This window comes from Acanthisitta chloris, unplaced genomic scaffold (genome assembly GCF_000695815.1).
Source record: "Acanthisitta chloris isolate BGI_N310 unplaced genomic scaffold, ASM69581v1 scaffold4538, whole genome shotgun sequence".
NCBI classification, from domain to species: Eukaryota; Metazoa; Chordata; class Aves; order Passeriformes; family Acanthisittidae; genus Acanthisitta; species Acanthisitta chloris.
Window position 1 is genome coordinate 129,097 of NW_008687442.1, and position 18,672 is coordinate 147,768.

Genomic DNA, 18,672 nt, shown 5'->3' on the forward strand with positions numbered 1-18,672 from the left:
CCATGCTTGCTCCTCTTGCATGCTGGAAGGAACTGTTCCTATGCTTTGAAGAGCTTGTCCTTGAAGATCAACCAGCTCTCTTGGGCCCTTTTGCCCTCCTGGGCAGTCTCTTATGGGATCCTGCCAAGCAGATCCCCAAAAAGACAAAAAATATTCTTTCCTCAAGTCCATAGTTGAAATCTTATAATTTGCCTTGCTCCTTCCTCTCAGGTCTTTAAACACAAGGCTGCCCTTACAACCTTTATATTCCAAGATACAGACAACAGTTCCACACGAACTGCCTTCTGCCCTCTATCTTAATGACTTGTACTTGAAAGACGTTAATAAGAATATAAAAAGCAAAGCAGCATGGCTGAAAAATTCTGATTTGATCAGATTTTTGTGTCTAATTTCCATGGATGCAACTTGGTGCGACAGAAACCATGGAACATGCATCAACAACTCAAACTCGTCACCGCTAGGTGGCACCAGCCAACACCAGATCGACTGCTAAAAGACTAGTGAGGCTCAAAAGCTTCAATTTCAAAATTTCATCCCAGACAGAAGGCTGAACACAGAAAATTTTACACACTATTCCTGCACGTAGTTCCTTAGTTGGAGCTGTATAAGCTCTTTATAAAATGAAAAATAAAAAAATACTCTTCTCCCTTAGCAAATTAACTCAGTTTGGAGAAGGTAAAAAATAACATGTTCTGTCACACTAACAACAGCTTATTTCTAACATACTCCTACAAACTGCAGCAGTTTTAGGATAAAGCCAATAAAACTGATAAAGTAAGCCTTAATTTGAGCAAAAGAGCCAAATAAAAATTGAACAGAGAAGAATGCAATGATCTTCACACCAGAAAGAATTCCTCTAATCTTGTCACTAATCCTGCACAGAAAGAGATGCCATACAGATTCGAAGAGGAAATGCCAAGATCATCCACTTATTAATAGATTGCATCTATACTAACCCTACCCCAAATTACATCTTCATGCCTCGACTTAATCATTAATCTCCATTTTGTTTCTGAAGCAAGTTCATTAAGAAAACTAGATTTCAAAATAAATATTTGATAGATCACTAACCTTTACAATGGATTAGTGAAATTTTGCTTTTTTAAAGCTGCAAAGAGATTTTAATATGGTTAGTAGCTGTGGAGACTGCATTTCTGGGAGGACTTTTTCTTTTTGAGGGTTTTTATTTTGTTTTGCTTTGGGATTTTGATATTTGGGGTTCAATCTTTTTAGTTTGGTTTGACTTTAACAGTTGCAGGTTAGCAGTTTTCATTTCTACAAATCCTTACCCACTGTGGAGCTGTCTTCAAGTACTACATCCACATTCCTGTCTCTGTACTCAACCCTGAAGTCAAGCATTCGAGGTTGTCTTTCCACTATTTGTCTAGATGGCACTACATGGCGAAATGCTGAGGATGAGGAAGGAGTTGAAGAAGCTGCTGTAGAATGACTTGTGGGGCCATATGCTGGTCCATGTAAAGTCTCTTCACCGTACTCACTGAAAGACATGTAGATAAGGTGATTTAAACAGAACAGCTTGATATGTTTAAATAAAAGTTAGCAAAGTGAAATGACAGTATTATTCACTTACTATGGTCCTCTTTGAATAACTACTGCCATACCCGAAAATACTGCTTATTAATAACTAGAAAATAACTTCAATAACAGCAATATTAACATTTCAGGAGTCAGAAGTGCTATAGGAAATCAGCTTAGATGACAAACAAGCACTTAAGCAAGTATTTCAGCCTAAAATTTACTATGTAATCAATACCAGAATTATCTGGAGAAGAAGGATTATTTCCTGTTCCAGGAATGCTGTGACCATAGAAAAACTGGCACCATGGCAACAACCAACTTTCTACATCACTGGGCTAGTAGCCAATGGAAATGGAAATAAGAGACAAAGCTTAAGTTTCTACATGTGGATTGGTATTTTCCAACACCAAATTAGAGGAAAAACAAGGTATGAAAACAGGTAAATAATTAAGGCAAATAAACTAAGACAATGAGGTATATATTGCAAAAAAATACAGTGCAACAGAAATGCAATGCTGAATTCTACCTTGCCCTCAAAATCCTTCAGGCCTCCTGGAGATTCATATAAGGATGTCTCCATCCCTGATTCAAGGATACACACAGCAGTAGAGGTCAGAATACATTGAGAAACCCTCACTACCCAGAGGCACTTCACCTTCCTCCAGGAGCCTCTCCACAAGAAACATGTAACTGGGATTAGAAGCAAAGGTAGCAAAACATGAAATTTAAGGAACATTACTCCAGGCCAAAAAAAACCCCTATGAGGTACGGAAATCAAATTTGAAAGGAAAGAACTTCATAGGGTAAACCTAGAGCTTTGCCTTTTAGATGTTCTTACCAGGAAGATCATCTATGCTGGGCAGTTACAGGATATCACAACGGTGGAGGCAAGTGAATAAAACATAAACTGAACAAATGGAAACTGAGCAAAGGATTTAGGGAATACTGAGATGTAAGTTTTCTCATTTGCATTCTTAAACAGAACTTCTTTGAAAAACATATTCTGTCCTTCTTGAAGACACCATGAGGTCTCTCAAAGGAAATGCTTCGTATAGCAAGCCAAATCTGTCATGTAGAGGAGGCCTGAACTTCAAAAAGCATAAATGTGGATGGCATACATGTCACAGCAGTGCAATAGTACATAGCTATTGCAAACCCCAGCATTGTGCTTTCCCCATTTGAAACACAAAAACATGTTATGCTTGTAAAACAAGGGGTTCCTTCTCTTCCCACATCAGCAGGCTCAGAAGGATGAATTCCCAGCTAGAAAGACCCACACTCACAGACCTGTGGCTCAAAAGTAAAAGGCCAATGTCAGAGGCCTAAAGAATACAGGAAACAATTTTATTTTCAGGATTTAAAGAAGTATAAACACTGAGTGATATGTTTTTGTCTTAAATCTGATGGCCAACTAGGAATTAAGTGCTATAAGCATTTTGTTAATAGACCCAGGAAGCAATGAATATCCCAATTCTCAAGACTGGATTATAAAACAAACAACTGAATTATAAAAGAAAATGGAAATTTTTTTTCACTGTAATAAATTAACTTACTTCAAGTCCAGTTGCATTAACTCTATTTGATTCCACCACAAAAGGCATCCTACATATCTGACTGGCAACCTCTAATGGAACATAAAAAGCCTCACATCAGTAAAATAAGCCTCATTTGAAAACCACTGGAAACCAGGCTTCTAAGTCTTCCAAGCCTCCTTTTAAACAATTCCATTGGAAGCCAAAAAAAAAAAAAAAAAAAATATTTGAGACAGGATTGACTATCTAATAATTTCTAAAAATGAAAAAATTCTTGTGGAAGAAAGCTGGAAGTGGACACTGGACCAGCTGTTATCCAAGTCAGGTATTACGACTCTAACTACTCCCCAGCTGCTTCCCCCAGTCAAACATTCTGGTTATAAATGCTTGAGGTCAGCACTTATTAACATAGGTAGAAAGAGTGCTCAACACTCTTTGAGACTTGATCTCAAATTAACTAAGTTGGCCTTATAGTAAATATGTATTTAGTAACTTACTGAGCAAAAAAAGTTTTATCCCCAATCAAAAATTGACTCTATTTAACCATAGCTTTAGTAAGTATTGACAGAGATGTCAAAACATCACTTTACCTACATTATGTATCTTTTGTTGTCATTAAACTTTTTAAAATAATACATGAAGTATTTCTCTGATCAAAATTTTAAAGACTATTTTACTGTCTCTCTCAGGTAGCTCAATTCCTGTTCTGCTGCTTTCAATTGCCTCATCAGCACTTAGGAGATCAAGCTTCAGTGACTTCAAGATATCCAAGCATCAGTATACAAGCCAAAATTTAATTCAGAAGCTGGAAGAAAAAAAAATCAGTAAAACTACATTTAGAAGGGAACATACTTACTTTATCTATCACAGTCTCTGCTGCCTGTAAATGAATTTTTTAAAAAAAAACAGACCTACAAAAGTACAAATATTTTTTGCCAGGAACAAAGAAGTATGGAATATCAATACATTTAAAAATGCATAAGGAAAAAGAAAATATTTAATCAGAAGCATACCAACATCCAGAATTGGTAACGAGACAACCCTGCACAGAATGACCCAACAAGTAATGAATTCAAAATAAAAATTAACTCCTCTGAATAGATGTTTGAGCTGGTCTTCCATCAGCATGGGAAAAATTGAATGTTAATTTAGCCTTGCCAGGAATAGAATCTGTGGGTCCAGAAACAGCTTTAAAAGGAGAATTACATCATCTTCTTAGGATTCAGGAACAAAAAAAATGCAACTGCCACCCAGAACTGTTCTCCAAGTGTACTACTCCAGTCCTCTGTGCTTACCTTTGTAGAATGCCATTTTCTTGTGGTATTACACCATTTATAGCTGCCTGAAAAGAGAAAACAAATTTTGAGTCAAGCATACAGAACAACAAAAATCCATCAGAACTTCTACAATATGTTTTAGAGTGAACCACTTGCTTCAAAATATGCCCTAAAATGTTCTCCATTGAGTGAATAATCTCAGGAAGTGATAGTCATTACAGCACCTGCATAAAATAAAAGACATCCCTAAGTGAAAACAAACATGAACTGAAGCTTGGACTCCTGTTTGCATGCAATGGATTTCCCAGGTGGAATGCATGGGAATAAAACGGTCAGTCAACCTAACACTTTGTACACTTGGTACTCACACACAGTGAACATACTGCTCTCAAACACACTGAGCTAACTGTGCACAGCCAAGGCAGCCAGACAGCACATACACAGAAAATCCAACGTTTCCCAGAATGATCAGACCTGCACAGACCTATAAAGCTGCCCAGCTGCACACACACTGCATCCTGCCAGTCTCACATCCATGAACTGCTGCCGTCGGCACAAACAGCTACTCAGGAGTGCACATGCCCCACCACACCTCCCTCTGCCCAAAGCCTGCTCCTAGCCCACCCACACAAACACCACCCAGCCTCCTCGGACTGCTCGTGTGCCAGGGCACCATAGAAATGACCGCTCCAAAAATTCAAACAATCTTCGGGTCAAACAGGATGTATTTTGAGTCAGGTGTATGCAGTTAAATCCCATTCCATGCTGTCCAGATCATCAGAATACACATGCATAAACCTGCATGAAGGTTTGGTCTTATTTGACATTACAGAGTTATTACATAGAAAAATATCCTAATGAATTCCATCTCATATTAAAATGCATTACTATTAAAACAGTCACAACAAAGTTGCAAGTTCAAAACTCAACCTGTGGCTAAATTCTCCTCAGCCTGTTGCAGCATTGCTCTGTTCTATATTGCAGAAAGTTCAATGTATTTCCAGCACATCTGATGCAATAAAAGTTTGCATAAACCTTCAAATTATATATAAGTAAGGACGAGGGAAAAACTTGGAAAGCAAGTAAGACTCTCTTCACCAGTATTTTGAAGACACCTTATTTCAGACTGGTTTATACCATCAAAAGAAAATTCTTTAACATCATGTCCTTGCAAGGATTTATCAGATTTGAGGAGTAGTGAAAGCGATATCATGTGAGCTGGTGAAGGTGACTTACACACCAGCTCCTCAGCTGATTAAACCTTGTTCTGACTACTGTTAGAAGACACAGGAGCAAAGATGCCAGAACCCTACCTAACTTGAGACTTTTAATCCCAGCACAGCAGGGGGCAGATAGGGTGAAACAGCACAAGATGAAATTTGACAGGGAATGAGAAACAACTGGAAAAAGAAATCTAGAGAGGAGAAAAAACAGACCTCAAAAGACTAATTCTCTCTCTCTCTTTGATGATCTTTTTAACCACTGTTGAGCTCACAGTTATGTATTTGTTAGGCTTAACAGCAAGACTAAAGAAAGCTTGTAGCATTCCACTAATGTCCATTTTCTCCTGTACCAGCAGCAATTCATGCATTTCTACTATTACAGTTTCTAGTATCCATCCTCATATGTCAGATATACCTGACCTGTTGGCCAGAATATCTGGGGAATGAGTGTCCAGTCTCTGATGAAAAAGAGAAGGCTAATGTCTAGAAGCTCACAGATACCCTGGTACTCCAGGAGGACAAAGCCATATACTGGAACTGAATTATTGACAGTCATCATCCATCAAAACCATTTTTACAAACGGACATTAAAACAGTGTCGCTTTGTAAGTGCTTCATAAACACAAAAACACATGCAATTGAGATTTACGTGCTATAGTTTCTTTTCATCTGAATATATAAACATGATTTTTTACAATTTCCATTAATAGCTAAGGCTACATAAAGTCAAAAAGCTTTACTGCTGCACTCAGCTGAGTTACTAGGATATTGCCATAAGATTTCTTATGCATTTAGAAACAAATATTGCATAAATAAAACCAAAAAAAAGCAGAGAAGGAAAAGGTCACAGGTATCTATAACTAGAGCAACTACCCATGAGGCTGTACGAAATTACAGTGAAAACAAAGCTCCCTACCAGATCCATTTTTAAATCAGTTTATCCACCATGCATGGCAATAATCAGTGGTTTCTTTCTAACAACGTGTCTCATTTATCATCATTGTGGTTTTTGCAGTCATACATAGCTCTTGATTGTGTTCATCTAATAAACCTCCAGGAAAGAGTAGGAGGCTTTGGTTTATTTGGGTTTTTCTGGATTGGCTTCTCCCTCCCATACTCTTCAGCAACATGTATTTCATTCCTGTCAATCAACAGGTAAAGTGGGTTGAAAGACAAAATGATCCTTTATTCTCCATCTGTGAGACACAGAGAGCAAATACAGGTTTTGTAGGACAGAACTTACACTAATAATGATCTGCTGCCACAACAGCAGATCTTTTACTCTTCCCTCTTTACTCGGGGAAAAGAAGCTGTTTCAGCTATGAAGAAATACAGCAGTGTGGCATTTCCACACTTCTGTCAAAGCTCTTGCCTCAGAGGATTAAATCAGCTCAAACTTCTTCTGAGCCTAGTTAGAGGGGTTAAATATGATAGAGGCTCCAAGCTATTTTCTTTACAACTGAATAACTCACTTGTTCACATCCCCAGTTTTGTAAACTTGATGACATTTAAGGGGCACAGCAGTGAGAAAAAACAGCAGGAGCATTATGTACTTTTTTGATGGAAAGACCTCTATTAACCACACTGTAAAACTAAAGAGTCTGGACAGTGTTTGTTAAGCAAGATGGAAGACTAAAATGATGTAGACAGCAAATGGTAGCAGTGCACATGTACATACTGCATAAATATTAAATATCCATGTTCTTACAAGACATCTATAAGTAGACCCTGCAAAGAAAAAAAGAAAAAGGAACAGCCATCTGCTTTAGAATTTCATAAGGAGAAGGTTGTGACTATAAAAAAAAATAAAACTAAAACACGAACACATTACTAAGGCAAGATGTGTTCCAGGCTGTTCTTTCCCAATGTCAGTCCCCTTTGAGAGAGGATTACATCTCTATGGTTATGCAAACATTCAAAGATATTACATTTTTTTTGTCTCTCCAAACAGGGATCTTTGATCACTAAAAACAGCCTATGTGTCTAATATATAGTAATTAAAAAAGCATCTTACCCCTGAAACAATTTTAATAACCAGTGCATTAAATCTATTTGTGGGTTTTTAAATATAAAGATACCATGTCTGGCTCAGAAAATTCCTTCAGCTCCCAATAACCTGTTGCTGAAAGTGCTGCCAGGGAAGCAGCACTCTGTGATTACACTGTTCTCACACTGTATATCCATGAGTGCCACTGCTGGATATGAGGCACCACAGTTTCAACAGCTATTTGCCTATTCTAATGCTATCACTATTTAAAGAATGACATCCACCTTAAATGGAAAATTATAGTGGGTTCGGAAGATTTCTCCCAAAGCCAAGAATCTTGGGTGTGTCTCAGTATTATCCATATACAAATTTCACCGTAACACTGTTGGAGCTTACAACAGGATAATTACTGTTTCAACGACAACATTCAAACCACCACCATGCCCACAATTTATTTTAGGAAGCTGTAAGCCAAATGTAGCTATTCTTGATGCATACATTTTGTTTAGAGGTATCAGTCATATACCCAAGAATTGGAACAGCTTCTTTAAGAATTCATTAAGCACTGCATAATCTGACCAAATTGGACCTACTTTGGACCAGATTGGTGTCCACAAACAACTTCTTAGCTCAAGCACTCTGTGACTCCATCATCCAGCAGTACAGGATATCTTGACAAACATTGCTGTGAATCCTGTCTATTTAAATGAACAGGAAGACAGAAAGGCAATATAGTATTGGACTGAGAAGTGCCAATCACAGAGGTTCACATTAACAATATTGGCTTTGGTGTTTGTTGCAGCAACACACTTCCAAATTACAGTACCAAAATACATTAATCCAACTTTTCGTTTCCTGCAAACATGGGGAACAATAAAGCAATAGGGTTAATGGATGTTTACCAAATTCATTAACAGTCTGGGCAACATAGAAACTCTGTGGCATTCTGAAATTATTTAAGTGCCTAAAGAACACTGAGGCAGACTCTGAAATTTAGAGCTTTTCCTCAAGGGAGTATTAACTTAAATAGATTAGTCAGTTCTGACTAATTGTGACTATCTTTTATGAGTACAAATCAGCGTTAGAGAGAAAACCAAGAACCACCATTTCTTAATGATGCTGCTGACTTCTCTCACAATACACAATTATAGTACTAACCATTTAAAAGCAATTAAGCACATCTTACAGTGACTCTCATCCCAGGGAAATGAGGGTCCTATGAATAATATCAACAAACTGTGGTATTTTAGAAAGCACAAACATCAAACTCCTGAGTTGTAAATACTCAGTGGTTATCACAAAGTTTGGGGATGAATTTGCCAATGATATTATTTGAAAGCAGAGGTCTACACGTACGGATTGAATACTCAAATGAGGCAGGGGATTTCTTCCTCTTCATGACCTACAGACGGAGGCAGTTTTTAAATTTCTAGAATTTACAAGTGATGTTTGGATGAATTGCCTTAAGAGTCAAAAGCAGGCCCAGGTCAAAGGGCATTTAAAGGTTTTTGCCATGGTTGAGGAGGGAGCTCTTCCTGGGAGGCCACCTCTCGCTCCCTCCCTCTCCTTTCCAACCTCCATGCCACAATGGTTTTGGACGACAGATCCAGATCCTACGCTAGATACAGATCCTTTAAAATATCCCCAATCAAACCTCTACCTGCAATGAAGAGCATGAGCTTTTACAAAGTCCAACATAAGATCGACTTTCCAAAACAGCATACTAGAAAACATATGTCTAAGGAAAAGCAGAAAGCAAGTTCAAGCAGCACAATGCTGGATGCACAACCCTTTCAGAGGAAGAGGCTAGAGAGATGTAAATTCCATGAATATGTGAGAGCTGCATGAGTTTCACTGAGACAAATAACCACATCAGCTTGACACAACCAGCACAAGTTGCTCAAACAGAATTCCAAAAGCCTTATTTAGGTTTGACTGAATTCAGCAACTAAGTCACTTGAGCCTACTTAATAGAGCCCACACAGAGCTTTACATTTGTTCAGCTAAAAATTGAGAAGGTTTACATTAAACAAACACAACACACGAGACCTAGACACAGGGTAATAGGAACTGCCATGGCAGATAACTTAATCCAAAAAATCAAAAGATGTCCAACAAAATGACATCAATTGCTTCAGTAGTCACAGGGAAATATAACAGAGTGACTTCCAACCCCGATTTTCTGCAGTCTGACGCATTCAGATTTAGAGTATTTGTAATTTTTTTGTTGCATTCCACTCAATGCAATAGCCTCATAAACCTCATATTTAATTATTTCTATGAAACTCAGTAAGAGCTTTCTTTGATGAGTGGATTCATCCGTTACAATTTTCAAAAATCGATATTCTTCCCCAAATGCTACAAACTCAGATTTTACTTTCGGTTTAAAATGTGTGGTAAGCTAAAAAAACCCAAAGTTCTGCATTTGGTGTCTTTCCTGTTTATTTTGCCTCTTCTTCCTATTATATATTCAACATCTCCTTGATATAAAAACAATTCCTCTCAAATCCTAAATTCAGAAAGTTACCCCATGCTGTTTTCTACATTAGCAGAGGGAAAGACAACTCAGTGTCTTAAGAGGAAGGTGCTAGCTGCTTGTAGGACTATATTTTAAAATATAGCCAAAAAAATGGTCATTTTGTTGTTACACATTGCTAAGCAAACAAAAGAACCCGTTTTCATCTTTGACTGACCTTTTAAGCACTTAGTCTTACATTTATTTCTCTGATTACACAAGTGACTGTAATACCAAGTCCTACACGCAAAAACCTCACTGGAGAGAGGGAGAAATGACAAACAAGACAAACACACCGTGGTTTTGAGTTCTGTAGAATAAAACCAAATTCTAAATGTTATGTTTTTGAAATATCAGCCGGTATTCATCTGTGCTATCAATCCATCCTGCTTGAAGATGACTCAAGGTTTGTTGAATTTAAACAAATTAAGGCACTTTTTAAAAGCTAAAAGTATAATGAACTATACTCAAAGGCCCTCATTAAGCAATCTATGATACACTAGAAATATTATTTCTTTTGTATTTTATATTACCACAGCACAAAAAGAGTCATTAATATTACTCTGTGTTTACAACTGGCATTCCATTGCAAACAATTCTACTCCTAATTTGGGCTAAATGTGATACTCTCCCTGACATATAGTATTCTTACTCTAATTTTGTTGCTTTTGCATGATAAATTTCTTATCCTGAAGATATAAAATCTATTTTTTATTTAGTATTCAAGCAAAACAAATGGATGATAAAGCTCCAAATGCTTTCTACAATGGAGAGCTTAAAAAAATAAAAATGGAAACAAAACTCAAAACTGAACAAATGTTATCCAGAGAGGACAAACAAATAATGAAATGATAAAGTATAAAGGAAAGCATTAGTGAGACAAAACATGCATGAAAGTACCCAAAAAGCAGAAGTGAATTTTAAATTGCTTCCAAGCTATAAATCTGTATGACAAAGAAACATATAAATATATACAGCAGTAAAGCAAAACAGAAGTGCGAAGACTTATTAGTTCCTTTTGAGCACAGAAGTGTTTCTTACAATAAAACTCACAGGGCTCTGCTATATGCATGTACTTCAGTAACAGCAGTAAATATTTTGAAATTATGCTCCTCTACCAACCGTATTTTTTGCAAACACTAATTTGGGCTTATATTTTCAACAGAACTGATAATAGTGGGTAATGCCAGACGTAGACGTGTCAACACACACGTTCTGACCTGCTGATACTGTGATTTGGGGAAATTGGGTACAAAGCAAGACCATGCACAAACTTTTTTTGCTATCAGTCTACAACAACAAAGCCATAAACAGAGGTTTTACTACCTGATGCTGACAAAAACATACTGTAAGTATTAGTAATGCAATAAAGGTTTTTTCTGGAACCAGCTGTAACACCATCACCTCTCTCTGCCCCAAGACATCGAGATCAGGCTAAGAAATTCCCAAGATTTATGCAATTACCCAATCTCATCTGTTCCACAGGCAAGTCTGAGAAGTGTTACTCTAAACCAGAAATTCTGAACCTTCTGCAGAAATATCAATTACTTTAGACCAGAGGCATTTTACAAACAAGACACACTCACTACATACACAGCTCCTCTGAAACCATTACTTCAACAAAAACTGACTGCCAAGAGTTTAAGTTATAAAAAATATTATTCAGTTTGGATTTTTAAATTAACTCAGTAATATTTAAATCCAAAAATTACTAATTGTGCCCCAGTAGTAAGAGAAGCAACCTCTACCTTTGTTATTTTTGGCAGGCATCTCAAGGCAAAGGAATGAGTCAGCTTTTTCCTGCAGCTTGTGTTATACTTGCTGGCTTCCCCAGCTTTGCAAGTCTCAAAAGTATTTCCAAGTGCTAGACGTGAAGTTACACCCACAAAGTTTATACAGAATGGCAACATTTGTCCCCATCGTGGTTAAAATTTAACCAAAAACTGTAATTGAACTACAATGAAATGTCTTCTATGCATTCTGCTTTATTTCAGCTTCTTTTCTTTACAACAAATATACTTCATGAAAAGCTGCAAAACAATAGAATTGCTAATAAAGCAAAAAATTAACATTTCATCAAAAAATGCCACATGAATACATTCATACAGATGATTCACTTCATCAGCAAGAGAGCACGCGTTGAAATAGTTTACAATTAGCACTCTAGATGTGGTTTCCCATTTCTCCCTAATTCTTTGGTGGCCTCAGCAAATTTTTTCCTGTCATTCCTACAACATGCCTAAATGTACTAGGAAGCCTTTCAGCAGTTAGATATACTTCTATAATTCTGGGGGGAAAAAAACAACATTTTGCACAGTTTCTTAATTTTATGTTGCCACTTCCTAATTCCCCAAACAAATCTCGATAATCAATTCCTAACTGAATGTATTTTCATGGCACAATGAAAGTAAAGAACACGTAGATTTATAAGAAGCTTAGGGATCAGCACCTACCTAAGCTGAGTCTATTTCAGCAAGAATAAAGGAAAACAACCTGAACTGTCTACTCAAAACTCATTCAAATAGAGAGGGAGAGGATTAGACCATAAGACATCTGCTACTCTGACACACATATATGTATCTTGGTCCTAGCCATTAACCTCAACTTTTTATACTAATACTGTTTCACCTTCTAAATTAACAGAAAGCAATACTTACACTTAGTATCAAAACAGATTTTGTTACTCCTGAAAACATTAAGCTAGTCAGCAGGAGAGTCAGGTAAATCAAAGGCTATGCCTGAAAAAAATATCTATGTGCTGTGAACTCCCATATTTCTAATCTTCTCCTAATTACTTCATGTTAATTTGAAGGACCACACTAAAAAGCACAAGTTGGGGATAGCAACCTCAGGACAATATACTTTTTGTTGAGTCTTTTAAAAAGTTTGGGGTTTTTTTTAATCACTCATTGTTACAGCTCTTAGCAAGTACTATCAGGGATGCAATCTCAGGGCAGAAGATCTCAGGACACAAAAAGTCATGGAAGTACTGCCAGCACACTAAAGTCCCTCCACTGAAAAGTTATAATAAATGAAATACCTTACACAACAGTATTCAAATGACCCCAACTGTAGTCAGTCAACTGCCTAATCACTAATCCTTAATAAAAGAACAATTATGTGAGATTTAGCTTAAAAGTTGGGAAACCAGAAAATCCCAAGCTAAAATATGTAACCTGCAGTTTGTCTTAGAGCATTTCTCCTTTTACCTCCCCACCAGCCCATGCTATACTGCTGATGCTGCAGCAAGCCAGGTCTTTTAGGACCATCTGAGGAGAGTTTATTTAAATAAAACTAAAAACTGTTAAGATATTCAGCACCATTATGAGTAAATCAATTGTTAAGACACTCTGCTTTGATGGTTCTAAATGACTCCTAACTTCTGTGGTAAAGTATTTCACAATTAAGGTTCACCTGCAAAACAGTCACAGCATTGGCACAGGTGCTGGTTCTTGAATAATTTACTTAGCTTTTCTCTTACTCACACAGTCCCAGCATGACTCTGTGACAGATTAATCACTTGTCAAACACATGCTTATATGATGTGTGCAATTTTCAGTTCTACTAGTCACAGAGTAATAAACTACAAACACCATACAGATATCTCACACCGGCCACTTCACTATTAATACAGAGACTTGCTCTAAAATTTGAATGTGCAAGGGCAAACTATCATTAAGCAATCTTCATAAAAATTGCCAATACAGAGGTACCAGCCTCTGAAAATACACATTTTTACAATGTAAAGGAGGTGGGTGATGCATATGTAGAACTACAGCAACACTATGAGGCACTACTGGGATCTCCAGTGTTGCTTTTTGTTTATTCTCAGAACACAAAACTCTCTATTACAAGAAACAAGAGGCTTTTTCCATGAACAGAAATCTAGGTTTATTAGTCCCATTGCTTGTTTGATCACTATGCAAGAAAACTGTAGTTACTTAAGAAATAAGCCCCTTTACTTAACTCCATCTGTTATTTGAAAAGGAGAGGCAGAGCTTACTTTTTATTTTACAATATAGAGAGCAAAGTTTTACCTAAAAATCTTCTCCCCTCTCTTTCTGGCCAGAAAGGGAATTAAAGTTTCATATGCATCATCACAGCACCAAGATACAGCCATAAAATACATAACCACAATCCCTTTGTTATCCTCCCATGAATAAAGCAGGTTTTTTCTATCAGAAAAAATTAAAACCAATAGTTATGAAACAAAACTAGCTATTTTCTCATTAACACAATCCCTTTAGTGTCTAGAAAACAATCTACTATATTGCAAGTTAACCATTACCTTTGCTAAAATTGTGAAGGGGTAAAAGATACAGATTTCTTCCCAGAGATTGAAAAACTATTCCAGTTTAGCAGGAACCAAAGGGTGTTCATCCTGAAGCACTTTGCCCAAGCTGTACCAGTTTTACCTTATGGTTAAGATATATACCCCATTACACTTTCTTTCAATCACCAGTGTGAGAATTAGCTCCTTCTGATGAATCAAAACTGCAGAGCATACATGAACCAGCATTAGAGAAAACACATTTAAAGCCACGACTTAACTGCTCTAAACTAAAAAATTCAAAGCAATCAAAAGCTTAGGACACACAAGTTATACATTTGCTTTTTTTTTCATTGTTTCCTGTTCGTTTCCCTGCATGGGTCAGAATGTGTATTTGACATTTTTATAGGGTTTGGCTCCACTTCACTTGAAACTTAGCTGCTCTGTGGATCACTTTCCAATGTCTAACCAACCACTGCAGGCACTGGACCAAGATGGATCCACAGACACCACAGATCAATTGCAATTTCTTGTCAAAGTCATGGGAAGAGGCTGTCACAATGGCAGTGTATTGAACCCTTTCCTGCATCACCTGAAGTATCAACTCCTGCAGTTATTAAAAGTCTCGTAACTCCCCAGTTTTGGTTTCAGGCAGGACAATGAAGACTGGGCTACCTTGCTGCTAGCAGAGGTAATCGTCCTGCCTCGAAGCACCTTCCTGAGGTGACAAAGCAGCACACTTACTCTGCATTCTCCAAGTGAAGAATATTATTTCCTCAACATATACTAATAGTGGTGTTTTGGGTTTTGTTTTTCAATAGCTGAATGTGCATACAGCTCTGTGGAAGGCCATACCATGACTACAACTGCCTATAGACCTGCACATTTCATACAGTCTAATGCAGAGAATACATGAAAAGCAAACATCTGGCTTACCCAAGATCCAGGCATTTGAAGGTAAATAAAAGTAATTTGATAATCATGTTGTTTTTAAGAATTAACTAGCCATCTTTTCTACCACTCAGCTGCATAAAATACACAGCATGTATCTGAGCTTACTCAAAGACACAGAAATGTCACTTTGAAAGCTGCAAAAAGCTGGAAGTACAGAGAATGAGAAATACAACAATTTTTGCAAGCAGGGATCCCTAATTTAACAGAAAATACATTAAAGACTTCCAAAATGGATTTCTACAGTCCTTTGTCAAAGGAAAGTTCACATACAATTGTGTTCAACCAGGAGAGATTAATGCTGCCATTGGACACACAAGAAACCTGTAACTCCTGTATTACCTGGAGAACAGGCACTGTGCCCACGGACGCCTGCAGCAGCAGGATGCCCATCCACCAACACTACCTGTGATTACCTAACTCAGAACTTCCTTCTTCCTTGGCTCTGCTGGCACCAGGGCTGTGAATGCTTTACAGACAACTCACTGCAGGAATAGGGAGCATAAACTAACCGAGCTAACAATAACATGTTCCACATGACACCAAGATCCAGAAGAGAACACCTGTCTAAAATAAAACTTTCAAAGCTCCTCAAAAAAACTGGGTTACAAACCTCTGGTTCTCACAGGCAGATGTGACTGTTCATTTGACCACAGGGAGAATGTTATTAATACACTGACAAACTCATGTTCCTAATAGTGAAAATCCCTCAGATCTAGTCCTAACGAGAGGAACATACCCTGAACTTCTTGCTAGTCCCACAGTGAGTGCTGTCACACGTGTGCCACATTCAGTATGTAACTCTGGAGCAAAGAAAGCAGCAGGATGCATATACAAGATAAAAGGATACATATATACAAGATAAAAGGGGCCAATGTGATGAACATGATCACCATAATGTGTACTCCTGGTTCCCAGCCACTGAAACACAGCCTGCTTGCAATGAAACAAGAGAGCTGCTGAACATATGACAACACTGTCCCACATTTAAGGAAAAGAAATGGCCATGTGCCAAACTTAAATTAATCACCTAGTTTCTGCAGGCAGACTAATTCAAATCAACGAGAAAAAAAAAAGAGAGAGATACCACATCAAAGCTGCAGCAGGGCAAACGAGAGAGAAAAAGACAAAAGACATTGTTAGTGTATTAGTTTTACCAACTTGTACTGGAATTTGCTACATATTGTAATAAAAGAACTAAGCTAATGGTCAGGAAGCAGGAAGAGATACAAATAACAGATTACTGATAACTGTCAAGAGCCAATGGCCCATTCTTTGCTTGGAATCCCATCTAAATGGGCACCTCCAAGAGAAATACAATAGAAAAATTGCCAAATCCTACCTCATTTTTCTCAGTTCATTTCTTATTGCTTTCATTTGCTTGGTTTTTACTTCATTCCAAAAGACATTACAGAGAAATAAATATGCAAAATTGGTACTTATAGTTAGAAAAATCCTGTCTGACAAATAGCAGCTATTTTTCAAGAGGTTTACAAGCAAGATGCAAAAAAAACCCTCATCTACTGGGTAAGTTATCCATTCAAAAATAAAAACTAGAGGTGAGAATTGAAGATTCATAAAAACTGTTGTTCAAAATACACAATTTCTCTTTCCAAGGTACAGAAACCCTTTTTGACAGCTGATTCCTGGAAGCTGAGTACGACAGGAACTGCAAGTCATCACATCTCCAGGTGCACTGCTGGTCTTACTGAACTTATACTGTGCTTTGATCCTCACCAGAATACAGAATAACCAAGCCAAGTATAGCAGGAAGGCACAAAGGTCATTTTGAAAATGAAAATGAAATGTACACACATATATAATCATTACACACACATCTACAAGTGAAGTGAATATGGGGCAACACCTCACCCTCATTATTTTGATGAAACTAATTTTCTTCTTACAGCAATGTTAAAAAGTACCGACATTACAACGACTATTGGCAAAGGCATCAAATAAAAATAATTTTCAACCACTGAACAGCAGTAATAACAGAAATGGCCATCCTGGGAAAAGCAGAAAATTAAGTGTGCTGAATCCTGCTTTTCAGTCAAAAAACCCCGTTCTGATTACCAGTATGGAATATAAAGCCATGCTGTATATGAAGGACTAGAGTTTTCATTAAATCTGTGAAAGGTTGAGCAGACCAAGTTTTGTGCACAGATGCAAGCACTGAATTTCAGGGAAGAGCTCTGTGTAATAGCCTCACATATGCAAAGGCCCACACTGCATAAGGTCAAATAGATTATAGATTCTGGCACTAATGGGTCATTTCCTTTAAATATCTACCATCATCAGAAACATTTCAACACACACACAGTTGGGATTTTTCGTACTTTTATTTTACAGGTTTTATACAAAGTTTAAGATAGATTTATATTGCCATTCATACCTTCACATGTCAAGAGAATGTCAGAGTACAAACAGGCAAGCTATGAAACCATCAGACTTTACAATGGGCAGAAATTCCTAACTTCTGCTTTCTCAGATGTTAAAAACTACTGAAAATTAATAGAGCTGAAAGAAATGACACTCAGGAAATAACATATCAGCACCCCTGGAAGGCTTAAGAGAGTAGGATCCATTTATAGCAGAACAGTTTCGTAAGAATGAATGCCTGAAGAGATCATTATATTATCTATGTTGATCTTCTGTATCTCACAGAACATCTGAAACATTTCCTCGCCCAGCCTATAATAAGCCCTGTAATTAGGCTACAGTGTTCTAACACAGAAAAACCCTAAGCTGCTCTATATGCATCAGACCACCACAAAGGCCAAGTCCTATGCAAGAGGGGAACTAATTATTGGCAAAATTAGACTTTGTGATTGCACCAAGCAATTCATACAGTGTTACTGCACGTGAATTCCTCTGCAGTGCTCTCATGATCAATTAGATTTTAAGCACTTGAATAAAGCCTAGCAACTAAACATGTATGAGAGCCAGTTTTCCTATGCAGCTTCATGATTTCAAGGCTGTAAGCATATACAACTCTGAGACATTTAAATCCAATTTATTTAGTACCAAGTGGAAGATAAATTAATAGCAGTTTATATTGTCTTAAAGTAACCCACATAGAGGAACAGACTTGAAGACTTCTAATTGGGGCTGGGTAATCTTTCAAAGTTCAAAAATAGGAAGCTGACCTTTCAGTGCAAAAACCCAAAGTGGCTATTAGAAAAACTTACTCAAAAAAGGAGCTTCTTACACTTCACCAGGTTTGGCTTTGTTTAAAGGTAAAACAAAATGCCCATAAGACACAAAACACAGTAACACTCACTTACATGACAGAGAAGACACTGGTGACATTTGAACCCTTGATACTAAAATCTAGCAAGACCAGGGGGGGAAAAAAATTGCATGGATAAAAGAAGC

General features: G+C 37.3%; 1 protein-coding gene across 1 annotated transcript in view; it reads right to left on the reverse strand.

The window, feature by feature from the left end:
• The window catches only part of FAF1 (Fas (TNFRSF6) associated factor 1), a gene marked incomplete at its 5' end in the record, with an annotated part of 146,185 nt that overhangs the window by 124,367 nt on the left and 3,146 nt on the right, over positions 1-18,672 (reverse strand). The window contains 2 exons of the mRNA XM_009080580.1: positions 1,290-1,498; positions 4,367-4,413. Of these exons, the coding sequence (XP_009078828.1) occupies positions 1,290-1,498; positions 4,367-4,413 (256 nt within the window). The remainder of the gene's footprint in view (positions 1-1,289; positions 1,499-4,366; positions 4,414-18,672) is intronic.